Source organism: Nansenia antarctica (genome assembly GCF_963989245.1).
Source record: "Nansenia antarctica genome assembly, chromosome: 6".
In the NCBI taxonomy this organism is placed as follows: Eukaryota; Metazoa; Chordata; class Actinopteri; order Argentiniformes; family Microstomatidae; genus Nansenia; species Nansenia antarctica.
In genome coordinates, this window is record NC_137676.1 from 1,258,480 (window position 1) to 1,273,479 (window position 15,000).

General features: G+C 46.8%; 2 protein-coding genes across 2 annotated transcripts in view; both read right to left on the reverse strand.

Moving 5' to 3' along the window:
- The window catches only part of cd164 (CD164 molecule, sialomucin), a 19,383-nt gene extending 13,940 nt beyond the window's left edge, over positions 1-5,443 (reverse strand). Inside the window, 2 exon segments of the mRNA XM_080533671.1 lie at positions 2,943-3,008; positions 5,271-5,443. Coding sequence (XP_080389797.1) covers positions 2,943-3,008; positions 5,271-5,352 — 148 coding nt within the window. The 5' untranslated portion in view covers positions 5,353-5,443.
- Positions 5,444-11,767: 6,324 nt separating this feature from the next.
- ppil6 (peptidylprolyl isomerase (cyclophilin)-like 6) overlaps positions 11,768-15,000 on the reverse strand; it is a gene marked incomplete at both ends in the record, with an annotated part of 6,506 nt that continues 3,273 nt past the window's right edge. Inside the window, 2 exons of the mRNA XM_080533377.1 lie at positions 11,768-11,907; positions 12,936-12,995. Coding sequence (XP_080389503.1) covers positions 11,768-11,907; positions 12,936-12,995 — 200 coding nt within the window. The remainder of the gene's footprint in view (positions 11,908-12,935; positions 12,996-15,000) is intronic.

A 15,000-nucleotide genomic window follows, 5' to 3' on the forward strand; every position in this document is an offset into this window, starting at 1 on the left:
CTATGGAACTATAGTCAGACACTTTCTAGTGACGATAATAACGACCAATTTTAACCAACTTTCTCTGTCAGAACACTCAGCAATTATATTTGCTAACGTTTCAACTTGCTTACTTTCAATCTGCAGACATCACAGCCGGCAAAAACTCTCGCGTCTCGCGCGCACACTTGTGCAAAATCTTGTATTATTCTCCAGCGGCACAGTATTATTCTCCAGCGGCACAGCACGAAGTGTGGAGATCAGGTCTGGCTATGCGAGACTACGGCGGACTAACGTTACCAACGAGCCTATGGGCTTGCCACTCGCCAGATTCGGGTTGGGTGCGTTTAAAAAACGCAGATATTTTAGCCTGCTTGTCAGATGTTTGGTGTCTACGTCCGTAATAATTCCTCTTTCTTGGGGGGGGCGGGGGGTTCCGTTGGGAGGGCGGCCCGCCCCCCCAAGGCAATGGTAGGGGAAACACTGCAGCCCAACCCTATTCACAAGGTAGACAACACCACACAAAGCCCCAGCCCAGCCTCGAGACAAGGGGTTTGTTTTGTAGGCAGTGCAGCAAGGAACAGCCCCTGTCACACACAACACATTCACATCTCAGGGAGACACTGAGCGGGCCTATGCTACATCTCAACACCAAACCCTCCCTCCCTCAGCCAATCAGAGACTCACCCTCCCTCCCTCAGCCACTCAGAGACTCACCCTCCCTCCCTCAGCCACTCAGAGACTCACCCTCCCTCCCTCAGCCACTCAGAGACTCACCCTCCCTCCCTCAGCCACTCAGAGACTCACCCTCCCTCCCTCAGCCACTCAGAGACTCACCCTCCCTCCCTCAGCCACTCAGAGACTCACCCTCCCTCCCTCAGCCACTCAGAGACTCACTCACCCTCCCTCCCTCAGCCACTCAGAGACTCACCCTCTCTCCCTCAGCCACTCAGAGACTCACCCTCCCTCCCTCAGCCACTCAGAGACTCACCCTCCCTCCCTCAGCCACTCAGAGACTCACCCTCCCTCCCTCAGCCACTCAGAGACTCACCCTCCCTCCCTCAGCCACTCAGAGACTCACCCTCTCTCCCTCAGCCACTCAGAGACTCACCCTCCCTCCCTCAGCCACTCAGAGACTCACCCTCTCTCCCTCAGCCACTCAGAGACTCACCCTCCCTCCCTCAGCCACTCAGAGACTCACCCTCCCTCCCTCAGCCACTCAGAGACTCACCCTCTCTCCCTCAGCCACTCAGAGACTCACCCTCTCTCCCTCAGCCACTCAGAGACTCACCCTCCCTCCCTCAGCCACTCAGAGACTCACCCTCTCTCCCTCAGAGACTCAGAGACTCACCCTCTCTCCCTCAGAGACTCAGAGACTCACCCTCCCTCCCTCAGCCACTCAGAGACTCACCCTCCCTCCCTCAGCCACTCAGAGACTCACCCTCCCTCCCTCAGCCACTCAGAGACTCACCCTCCCTCCCTCAGCCACTCAGAGACTCACCCTCACTCTGCACTTTTAAATCCCACCTCAAAACCTACCTGTTCTCCCATGCTTACAACCTCCCCTACCCCTAACCATCTCCCCTAACCCTGCCACCCCCCTCCCCCCCTGGACATGCATACAACCTTCCCTACCCCTAAACCATCTCCCCTAACCCTGCCACCCCCCTCACCCCCTGGACATGCATACAACCTCCCCTACCCCTAACCCATCTCCCCTAACCCTGCCACCCCCCCTGGACATTGCTGTGTTAATTGTTCCCTGTGCCTGTTTGTTAACTCTGTGTTCTATGTGTTCATGTTATCTGTTAACTCTGTGTTCTATGTGCTCATGTTATCTGTTGTTAACTCTGTGTTCTATGTGCTCATGTTATCTGTTGTTAACTCTGTGTTCTATGTGCTCATGTTATCTGTTGTTAACTCTGTGTTCTATGTGTCATGTTATCTGTTGTTAACTCTGTGTTCTATGTGCTCATGTTATCTATTGTTAACTCTGTGTTCTATGTGCTCATGTTATCTGTTGTTAACTCTGTGTGTTCTATGTGTCATGTTATCTGTTGTTAACTCTGTGTTCTATGTGCTCATGTTATCTGTTGTTAACTCTGTGTTCTATGTGCTCATGTTATCTGGTGCTTGTTGTTTCTGTGTTTTCAGTTTTTACCATATTGTCAGCGTCTTTGAGCCCCGGAAAAGTGCTATATAAATACAATGAATTATTATTATTAAACCAAAGAATGAGGCCTTAAAAATATATTTTTAAATACTGCCAACAACTCTCCCCACTGCAGAACACTATCCCGCATAGGCCAGAGATTTCTCCTATAGTCTGACCAGCATTCCCATTAACATAATGAGATTACTGCGTAGCAAAGACGTCTCTATTCTTTTAAAATGGCTGTGGAAGGTATTCATGAGTAGAAATGTATTCCTATAAATTCCTTAAAAAATATATGTTTTATCACATCCTAACTGGTTTAATATGTTATATTTCAATACGAGTACTACTACTAATACTTATTTTCTTTATATCATGTCGTGACGTTAGAATTATAAGGTTCTATCTACATTTTTGGTCGGGGTATGTAAATGTATTTTTACATACCGGTAATCTGATCCATTATGTGTTTATTAATGCCTGTGTGGTGTAATTTATAAAATGTTGATTTTATTTTGTTAGTAATTAATAAAAAAAAAGGTTCCATCTCACAGAACATAATGGAATGTAAAAACGTTGACGCTCAATATCTCTGAACTGCCCTAAACGGAGATAGAACCTTATCATTCTAAGCTCACGATGTGGAGATCTCAAGCAGTCCAGAATGCATCTAAAAACGCCCATCCCTAATAATCCCATCTCTCCCTAAAGAAAAGGCCACACAAGTATTCACAGTCTTGTGCAACCTGTTTAATTCCAGTTACCCAGCCACAACAGTCACCACAACAGCAGGCCAGAGGATACTCACATGTGCAGTTCATCCATTGACAGTCACTGTTGCGTTCGCATTCGTCGCATTCCAGCGTCGCACACTCTGCAAGGAAACCAACCGTCAACCATCAGTCACACAGGAAGGAGAACATGAAGCCTAGATTTACTTTAGTAGAAGACTTAGACGAGAAATCTTGGCTAAGGCCGACTGAGCCAAACCACAAGTCACAGTTAGGCCTAGTAGTCACATTTCTGTGAGAGAGAGAGAGAGAGAGAGAGAGAGAGAGAGAGAGAGAGAGAGAGAGAGAGAGACAGACTTAAATGGATTTAGGACTTCTCAGGAGATCAGGGAAGGAACACTGTCATGACTTAACAATATGAGGAAGAAGGAGGGAGAGAGAGAGAGGGAGGGAGAGGGAGAGAGAGAGGGAGAGAGAGAGAGAGAGAGAGAGAGGAGAGAGAGAGAGGAAGAGGGAGAGAGAGAGGGAGAGAGAGAGAGAGGGAGAGAGAGAGGGAGAGAGAGAGACTTAAATGGATTTAGGAGAGGGAGAGAGGGAGAGGGGGAGAGGGAGGGAGAGAGAGGGAGAGAGAGGGAGAAGGAGACAGAGAGCGAGGGAGAGAAGGAGAGAGGGAGAGAGAGGGAGAGAGGGAGAGAGGGAGAGAGAGAGAGAGGGAGAGAGAGAGAGAGAGAGAGAGAGAGAGGGAGAGGTAGAGGGAGAGAGAGAGGGAGAGAGAGAGGGAGAGAGAGGGAGAGGCCATGTCAGGTCATACGAATCTCACTGTCGTCAAACTACCTGACATCAAACTGTTAGGAGTGTGTGAAGAGGGTTTATGACGGACACACCTCACTCCTGGCCTACAAGCTGGATGAGGACCACAACAATTGCACAATTGCTGGCCAAAGGAAGGAACTGTGAAAATGTCCCGTCTCTCTCTCTCTCTCTCTCTCTCTCTCTCTGTTGTCCGTGTGAATTTAGTGTCTGTCAGCCTCCTGCTGCTGAGCAGAGAGAACCAAGGCTTCATAGTGCAACACATTCAAAATGTGACGCAAGGCTTTACTGGCAAGGGCTGTTTATAACATTATAACTGTTATAACTCATTATATAACAGTAGAGGGATGTTATAACACATTATATAACAGTAGAGGGCTGTTATAACTCATTATATAACAGTAGAGGGATGTTATAACTCATTATATAACAGTAGAGGGCTGTTATAACTCATTATATAACAGTAGAGGGCTGTTATAACTCATTATATAACAGTAGAGGGCTGTTATAACTCATTATATAACAGTAGAGGGATGTTATAACTCATTATATAACAGTAGAGGGATGTTATAACTCATTATATAACAGTAGAGGGCTGTTATAACTCATTATATAACAGTAGAGGGATGTTATAACTCATTATATAACAGTAGAGGGATGTTATAACTCATTGTATAACAGTAGAGGGCTGTTATAACTCATTATATAACAGTAGAGGGTTGTTATAACTCATTATATAACAGTAGAGGGCTGTTATAACTCATTATATAACAGTAGAGGGATGTTATAACACAGTAGATGGCTGTTATAACACATTATATAACAGTAGAGGGGTGTTATAACTCATTATATAACAGTAGAGGGATGTTATAACTCATTATATAACAGTAGAGGGATGTTATAACGCATTATATAACAGTAGAGCCTCTCTCTGACTAGATTTGACTGTGGCCACTATCTAAATGAGCCTACTGTCCACAACCTGTCCTTTGAACGAACACACAATCTAAATGGGTGTACTAACGTCGCTGTCTAACAATCATATGTGTTTAATGACTTTGGTTGATCTAGTTTATCTCGTTAGGCTAGGAAAGGTTCTTTGACTCTTTCGCCAACGTGGGCAACATTAACGGGTCAGTCTAATCGCTGGCCTGGAACGAAACGTTGTCAACAATGAACAGACGAGGCTGCCAAAAGTTGAATGTTCATCCATTTCCTATAATCCTCTATTGGGTGGCGACCGCTCCAGCCGACCAGGTGCCATCAACACATCACACTGACTGAACACACCTGAGGCACCGTATCACGTCCATGGAACATCCCCGTGGACCGTTTCCGTTTCAGTGATTAGTCAGGCCCCGCGCTCAGACAGACAGAGACTGGAAAGCTGAACACGTTCGCAGGCGCCTCAAAAAAGACCCGTAGTTTCTAAACTAGACAGACCCGTAGTTTCTAAACTAGACAGACCCTTTATGCTTTATATGAACACTGACACACATGACAACCATGACCCTTCACACACACACACACAGCTGTCCCAGTAGGTGTCCACAGGTCTCAGACAGACAGACAGACAGACAGACAGACAGACTCACCCTGCGCTGCAGCGGGCGGCGGCGTCGCAGCGAACAAGGCGACCGCGACCACCAACGTCACACACATCCGTCTCAGATACATAGTGGATGTTGTTTTTTTATTTTATTTTTTTGCTGTTCTTCTTCGATGTGTTTTTGTTGTTGTTGTTCAACTCAGAGAGTCGTCGCGGGGAGGAAGAAGGAGGAGAAGCTGTGAGACAGAAGACTTGTTCTGCCGCTGCTCCTGCTGACTAGACTAGCTCAACGCTACTTCCTCATAGCCAGGTTGGCCGCGTTCGTCAAACTCGCTCTGGACATGTGATCAGCACTCACGGAATGCCTTTTTGTCCAATCAAACGACTCGGTCCCTTTATGACGTCATACCCGAGTGTGCGCTCCGGCGCTCTCGGAGCGAGTTGACGAACGCAGCCCGTCAGGTCATGTGGCAGTGTTCTTGTTACTTGGTTATTAAGTTGCGGGGAGGGTGGAGAGAGGGGTCGTGATATCCAGCTGTCCTGTCCTGTCCTGTCCTGTCCTGTCCTGTCCTGTCCTGTCCTGTCCTGTGGCTGTTGACTTATCACGTTCTGCTGTTTATTCTCCAGGCTATCAACACCCTCGATATCACACATATTCCAAACACCCTCCATATCACACATATTCCATATCAAACACCCTCCCTATCACACATATTCCATATCAAACACCCTCCCTATCACACATATTCCATATCAAACACCCTCCATATCACACATATTCCATATCAAACACCCTCCGTATCCCACATATTCCATATCAAACACCCTCCCTATCACACATATTCCATATCAAACACCCTCCATATCACACATATTCAGCTCTACCAACCCAACTTCATAACCCTCCATATCACAACATATTCCCCCTTCTTGTAGGACAGTTGAGAGACAGACAGACAGACAGACAGTTGACAGACAGACAGGCAGTTGACAGACAGACAGACAGTTGAGAGACAGACAGTTGAGAGACAGACAGACGGACAGTTGAGAGACAGACAGACGGACAGTTGAGAGACAGACAGACAGTTGAGAGACAGACAGTTGAGAGACAGACAGACAGTTGAGAGACAGACGGACAGACAGTTGAGAGACAGACGGACAGTTGAGAGACAGACAGACAGTTGAGAGACAGACAGTTGAGAGACAGACGGACAGTTGAGAGACAGACAGACAGTTGAGAGACAGACAGTTGAGAGACAGACAGACAGTTGAGAGACAGACGGACAGTTGAGAGACAGACAGACAGACAGACAGACTGACAGTTGAGAGACAGACAGACAGACAGTTGAGAGACAGACAGACAGTTGAGAGACAGACGGACAGTTGAGAGACAGACAGACAGACAGTTGAGAGACAGACAGACAGACAGTTGAGAGACAGACAGACAGTTGAGAGACAGACAGACAGACAGACAGTTGAAAGACAGACAGTTGAGAGACAGACAGACAGTTGAGAGACAGACAGACAGTTGAGAGACAGACAGACAGTTGAGAGACAGACAGACAGTTGAGAGACAGACAGACAGTTGAGAGACAGACGGACAGACAGTTGAGAGACAGACAGACAGTTGAGAGACAGACAGACAGTTGAGAGACAGACAGACAGTTGAGAGACAGACAGACAGTTGAGAGACAGACAGTTGAGAGACAGACAGACAGTTGAGAGACAGACAGACGGACAGTTGAGAGACAGACAGACAGACAGGCAGTTGAGAGACAGACAGACAGACAGTTGAGAGACAGACAGACAGACGGACAGTTGAGAGACAGACAGACAGTTGAGAGACAGACAGACAGTTGAGAGACAGACAGTTGAGAGACAGACAGACAGACAGTTGAGAGACAGACAGACGGACAGTTGAGAGACAGACAGACAGTTGAGAGACAGACAGACAGTTGAGAGACAGACAGACAGTTGAGAGACAGACAGTTGAGAGACAGACAGACAGTTGAGAGACAGACAGACAGACAGTTGAGAGACAGACAGACAGTTGAGAGACAGACAGACAGTTGAGAGACAGACGGACAGACAGTTGAGAGACAGACGGACAGTTGAGAGACAGACGGACAGTTGAGAGACAGACGGACAGTTGAGAGACAGACAGACAGACAGACGGACAGTTGAGAGACAGACAGACAGACAGTTGAGAGACAGACAGACAGTTGAGAGACAGACAGACAGTTGAGAGACAGACAGACAGACAGTTGAGAGACAGACAGACAGTTGAGAGACAGACAGACAGTTGAGAGACAGACAGACAGTTGAGAGACAGACAGACAGACAGTTGAGAGACAGACAGACAGTTGAGAGACAGACAGACAGTTGAGAGACAGACAGACAGTTGAGAGACAGACAGACAGACAGTTGAGAGACAGACAGACAGTTGAGAGACAGACAGACAGACAGTTGAGAGACAGACAGTTGAGAGACAGACAGACAGTTGAGAGACAGACAGACAGTTGAGAGACAGACAGTAGAGAGACAGACAGACAGTTGAGAGACAGACAGACAGTTGAGAGACAGACGGACGGACAGTTGAGAGACAGACAGACAGTTGAGAGACAGACAGACAGTTGAGAGACAGACAGACAGACAGTTGAGAGACAGACAGTTGAGAGACAGACGGACAGACAGTTGAGAGACAGACGGACAGTTGAGAGACAGACGGACAGACAGACAGTTGAGAGACAGACGGACAGACAGACAGTTGAGAGACAGACAGACAGTTGAGAGACAGACAGACAGACAGTTGAGAGACAGACAGACAGACAGTTGAGAGACAGACAGACAGTTGAGAGACAGACAGACAGACAGACAGTTGAGAGACAGACAGTTGAGAGACAGACGGTTGAGCGACAGACAGACAGTTGAGAGACAGACAGACAGTTGAGAGACAGACAGACAGTTGAGAGACAGACGGACAGTTGAGAGACAGACGGACAGACAGTTGAGAGACAGACAGACAGTTGAGAGACAGACAGACAGTTGAGAGACAGACAGACAGTTGAGAGACAGACAGACAGTTGAGAGACAGACAGTTGAGAGACAGACAGACAGACAGTTGAGAGACAGACAGACAGTTGAGAGACAGACAAACAGTTGAGAGACAGACAGACAGTTGAGAGACAGACGGACAGTTGAGAGACAGACAGACAGTTGAGAGACAGACAGACAGACAGACAGTTGAGAGACAGACAGACGGACAGTTGAGAGACAGACAGACAGTTGAGAGACAGACAGACAGTTGAGAGACAGACAGACGGACAGTTGAGAGACAGACAGACAGTTGAGAGACAGACAGACAGTTGAGAGACAGACGGACAGTTGAGAGACAGACAGACAGACAGTTGAGAGACAGACAGACAGTTGAGAGACAGACAGACAGACAGACAGTTGAGAGACAGACAGTTGAGAGACAGACAGACAGTTGAGAGACAGACAGACAGTTGAGAGACAGACAGACAGACAGACAGTTGAGAGACAGACAGTTGAGAGACAGACGGACAGTTGAGAGACAGACAGACAGTTGAGAGACAGACAGACAGTTGAGAGACAGACAGACAGACAGTTGAGAGACAGACAGACAGTTGAGAGACAGACAGACAGACAGACAGTTGAGAGACAGACAGTTGAGAGACAGACAGACAGACAGTTGAGAGACAGACAGACAGTTGAGAGACAGACAGACAGTTGAGAGACAGACGGACAGTTGAGAGACAGACAGACAGACAGTTGAGAGACAGACAGACAGTTGAGAGACAGACAGACAGACAGTTGAGAGACAGACAGTTGAGAGACAGACGGACAGTTGAGAGACAGACAGACAGTTGAGAGACAGACAGACAGTTGAGAGACAGACAGACAGACAGTTGAGAGACAGACAGACAGTTGAGAGACAGACAGACAGTTGAGAGACAGACAGACAGTTGAGAGACAGACAGACAGTTGAGAGACAGACAGACAGTTGAGAGACAGACAGACAGACAGTTGAGAGACAGACAGACAGTTGAGAGACGGACAGACAGTTGAGAGACAGACAGACAGACAGTTGAGAGACAGACAGACAGTTGAGAGACCGACAGACAGACAGACAGTTGAGAGACAGACAGACAGTTGAGAGACAGACAGACAGTTGAGAGACAGACAGACAGTTGAGAGACAGACAGACAGTTGAGAGACAGACAGACAGACAGTTGAGAGACAGACAGACAGTTGAGAGACAGACAGACAGTTGAGAGACAGACAGACAGTTGAGAGACAGACAGACAGACAGTTAAAAGACAGACAGTTAAAAGACAGACAGACAGTTGAGAGACAGACAGACAGACGGACAGTTGAGAGACAGACAGACAGTTGAGAGACAGACGGACAGTTGAGAGACAGACAGACAGACGGACAGTTGAGAGACAGACAGACAGACAGTTGAGAGACAGACAGACAGTTGAGAGACAGACAGACAGACGGACAGTTGAGAGACAGACAGACAGTTGAGAGACAGACAGACAGTTGAGAGACAGACAGACAGTTGAGAGACAGACAGACAGTTGAGAGACAGACAGACAGTTGAGAGACAGACAGACAGTTGAGAGACAGACAGACAGACAGTTGAGAGACAGACAGACAGACAGTTGAGAGACAGACAGACAGACAGACAGACAGTTGAGAGACAGACGGACAGTTGACAGACAGACAGGCAGTTGAGAGACAGACAGACAGACAGACAGTTGAGAGACAGACAGACAGTTGAGAGACAGACAGACAGACAGTTGAGAGACAGACAGACAGACAGTTGAGAGACAGACAGACAGTTGAGAGACAGACAGACAGTTGAGAGACAGACAGACAGTTGAGAGACAGACAGACAGTTGAGAGACAGACAGTTGAGAGACAGACGGACAGACAGTTGAGAGACAGACAGACAGTTGAGAGACAGACAGACAGTTGAGAGACAGACAGACAGTTGAGAGACAGACAGACAGACAGTTGAGAGACAGACAGGCAGTTGAGAGACAGACAGACAGTTGAGAGACAGACAGACAGTTGAGAGACAGACAGACAGACAGTTGAGAGACAGACAGACAGACAGTTGAGAGACAGACAGACAGTTGAGAGACAGACAGACAGACAGTTGAGAGACAGACAGACAGACAGTTGAGAGACAGACAGATAGTTGAGAGACAGACAGACAGTTAATATTGCCTTTAAATGACTAAATAATTAAATTATGATTATATAATGATCGGAGCACTTTGAGCTGCAACGTTTGCAGGAAAAGCGCTATACAAATAAAGTTATTATTATTATTATTATTATGAATAATAAGTAAGTAAGTAAGTAAGTAAAGTAAGTAAGTAAAACTTTATTTATATAGCGCCCTTCTCAGCACGGATGCACAGGGTGCTTTACATCAAAATTAAGAAAAGTGCAGTCAAAACATACAAGGATTAAAAACAGAAACACAAACGGGGGAACACCCCACAGGGGACAACGTAAACAGAACATTAACAGGAACATTTCGGTGGCTATAGGTGACTACCGGCCTGCCTAAACAGATGAGTCTTTAATTGCCGCTTAAAAATGAGTTCTGAGGGAGCGGCTCTCAGGTCAGGGGGGAGGGCGTTCCTGAGTCTCTCAGGTCAGGGGGGAGGGCGTTCCTGAGTCTCTCAGGTCAGGGGGGAGGGTGTTTCAGAGTCTCTCAGGTCAGGGGGGAGGGCGTTCCAGAGTCTCTCAGGTCAGGGGGGAGGGCGTTCCAGAGTCTCTCAGGTCAGGGGGGAGGGCGTTCCAGAGTCTCTCAGGTCAGGGGGGAGGGTGTCCCAGAGTCTCTCAGGTCAGGGGGGAGGGCGTTCCTGAGTCTCTCAGGTCAGGGGGGAGGGCGTTCCAGAGTCTCTCAGGTCAGGGGGGAGGGCGTTCCAGAGTCTCTCAGGTCAGGGGGGAGGGCGTTCCAGAGTCTCTCAGGTCAGGGGGGAGGGCGTTCCAGAGTCTCTCAGGTCAGGGGGGAGGGCGTTCCAGAGTCTCTCAGGTCAGGGGGGAGGGCGTTCCAGAGTCTCTCAGGTCAGGGGGGAGGGCGTTCCAGAGTCTCTCAGGTCAGGGGGGAGGGCGTTCCAGTCTCTCAGGTCAGGGGGGAGGGCGTTCCAGAGTCTCTCAGGTCAGGGGGGAGGGCGTTCCAGAGTCTCTCAGGTCAGGGGGGAGGGCGTTCCAGAGGCTTGGGGCCGTCACCTCAAACGCTCTGTCACCTTTCGTTCTAAGTCTGGTCCTGGGTACGACCAGGAGCTCCTGGTCGGATGACCTCAGTGACCGGGTGCATGAGGAGGGATGGATGAGAGATGGGAGATGCAGGCGGGGGGGGGGCTTGGCCATGGAGGGCTCTGAAGGCCAACACCAGCACTTTGAACTGGATCCTGAGTTGCAATATATATATCTCCAAACCAAGGCTGTGCTATGTCAAGTCTAAGAGCTCTCTAACGCGTCAGAGCAACAACCAACTCACCCGAACGCCACGTACTTCCTGTCCATCCAGGGCGCGGGCTGCAGGGTGATGTAGAACTGGGAGCCGTTGCTATGGGGACCCTGGTTGGCCATCCCCAGGACGCCCCGCCTACTGTGGGAGACGGCGAAGCTCTCGTCTGCAGAGACCGGCAGGCAACGGTTTGTTTAGAGACAAGGACAAACACAGACAAGATGGAGAACGGACACCTTATCTATCGGTACATAATGTACATATGTACAGAGCATGATTCACTGAGGTAGTAGTAGTAGTAGTATAATGTAAATATGTACAGAGCATTCGCTGAGGTATACAATGCGTACACCTCGCCTTAAACGCACACTCGCAGTCATACACACTTACACACATACACACTGATACGCAGCACGTTTGTTGGAAAGAATGACAAAACTGTATTCTGATTGTATCTTGTATGTTCTTGTGTATTGTATGCTCTTTGTATGTTTCTATGTGTATTGTTTTTGTATGTTCTTGTCTTTGTTGTTCTTTGTCTACCAACGAGGACCACGTTGGAAACAAGTGTTTCAGTTACGCTTCTACCTGCCATCCTCTGGGTACTGTCTGTACTTTTTACACAAATCAATCAATCAATCAATCAATCAATCAATCAGAACATGATTCACTGAGTGGTAACACTGCAGACTCATTAAGTCTGTGTTTGTGACGTCTGTGTTTGTGACGTCTGTGTTTGTGACGTCTGTGTTTGTCACGTCTGTGTTTGTGTTTGTCACGTCTGTGTTTGTCATGTCTGTGTTTGTTACGTCTGTGTTTGTCACGTCTGTGTTTGTCATGTCTGTGTTTGTCATGTCTGTGTTTGTTACGTCTGTGTTTGTTACGTCTGTCTTTGTCACGTCTGTGTTTGTGTTTGTCACGTCTGTGTTTGTCACGTCTGTGTTTGTTATGTCTGTGTTTGTCACGTCTGTGTTTGTGTTTGTCACGTCTGTGTTTGTTACGTCTGTGTTTGTTATGTCTGTGTTTGTTACGTCTGTGTTTGTGTTTGTCACGTCTGTGTTTGTGTTTGTCATGTCTGTGTTTGTCACGTCTGTGTTTGTCACGTCTGTGTTTGTTATGTCTGTGTTTGTCATGTCTGTGTTTGTTACGTCTGTGTCACGTCTGTGTTTGTGACGTCTGTGTTTGTGTTCGCACCTTCAAACGTCGCTCCGTAGATGGACTCCCCTCCGTTGCCTTTCCCTGCTGGTGAAATATCTGCAATAAGATGAGATGACATCACCAAGGTGAGATGACATCACCAAGGTGAGATGACATCACCAAGGTGAGATGACATCACCTAGATGAGATGACATCACCAAGGTGAGATGACATCACCAAGGTGACATGACATCACCAAGATGAGATGACATCACCAAGGTGAGATGACATCACCAAGATGAGATGACATCACCAAGGTGAGATGACTTCACCAAGGTGAGATGACATCACCAAGGTGACATGACATCACCAAGATGAGATGACATCACCAAGGTGACATGACATCACCAAGATGAGATGACATCACCAAGGTGACATGACATCACCAAGATGAGATGACATCACCAAGGTGACATGACATCACCAAGATGAGATGACAGCACCAATATGAGATGACCTCACCAAGATGAGCTGCCAATGGCCCCTGGCCTGAGCTAGATTACTCTTCCTGCTCCGACTGGTGGATTGATGGTTCACTTACTTAGTCAAATGTATCAATTGTAAGTCGCTTTGGAATAAGGCGTCTGCTAAATGCCGTAAATGTAAATGTAATCTAGAATATCAGGCTGTTGAAATGACAAATGTATCTTTGGTCATTGATTCAAGTCATCAAACACAAAGTGAAAGTGTTTGCTGTCATTATTGCTATGTTTCAATGTAGATGACCCCTCCAGACAGACAGCGTACAGATATTATGTATATATATATAGACGGGTCTAGATGACCCCTCCAGACAGACATCGTACAGATATTATATATATAGACGGGTCTAGATGACCCCTCCAGACAGACATCGTACAGATATAATATATATATATATAGACGGGTCTAGATGACCCCTCCAGACAGACATCGTACAGATATAATATATATATATATATATATATATATATAGACGGGTCTAGATGACCCCTCCAGACAGACAGCGTACAGATATTATATATAATGTATATCCCTCTATGGCACCTTGTTGCCTCTAGGCAACATACCCATTATTGGCCTTTTACATTCACACAATGCATCCCCAGTTATGATGCAATACTTAGAAAAATAGGCAGGACCATAAGGAACCAATAGCAGTGTTTGAATTTGTCACATGTCTCTCTGGAGGCCATGCAGCATCCCTTTCTTCCAGACCTTCCCACAAGAATTAGCTTAGACATTTCTCTCCACAAACATCGTCTGAAAACATCTTTTCCTGGCCTTTTCCAATCTGGAAAAATATTCATAATAATTGCTGAGTAAAGCTTACCTTCTAATAGTTTAATATACTTTATTTGCTAATTAAGTAATGGAAACTTGTAAAAATGCAAATGTTGCCTTGAGGCAACACCGTACCATTATGGTAAGTTGCAAATGTTGCCTTGAGGCAACACCGTACCATTATGGATTCACCATGACACCATGACACTGGTCAGGCGCACCTGTCAGGGGGCAGGCGTGCCTCTCTTGGGGCACCTCTCGGGCGCCTCTCGGGGGCACTCTCCATGCCATTACTTACCATTACTTACATGTATGTACTTTAGCCACTTTACTCTATTATACTGAGCCAATTACCACTATTGCACTATTGCACTATTGTCTATTGTATTCCACCCCTGTACATTGTACCGCACATTTAAAATCTTTTATCTAGTATTTTTTGTATAGATAGTTATGTCTAATCTTGTCGTATTATATTGTTATTTATTGTTTTTGTTTACTATGCACCGTGCATGAGAGGGAAATGCAATTTCAGCCCTCTGTATGTCTGTACATATATTAGATTAACAATAAAGCTGATTTTGACTTTGACTTTGACTGACCATTATGGCACAGTGTTGCCTCAAGGCAACGCACCCCAAAAAGTACCCCCCAAAAAATATTTATTGAAAATGTCTTTAGATTATGTTTATTTGGTCTATTCTAAGACAAAAAAACACTCCAAAATGTTTTTCCCAACTGGATTCATAATGCGTGCCATAATATATATATATAGACGGGTCTACATGACCCCTCCAGA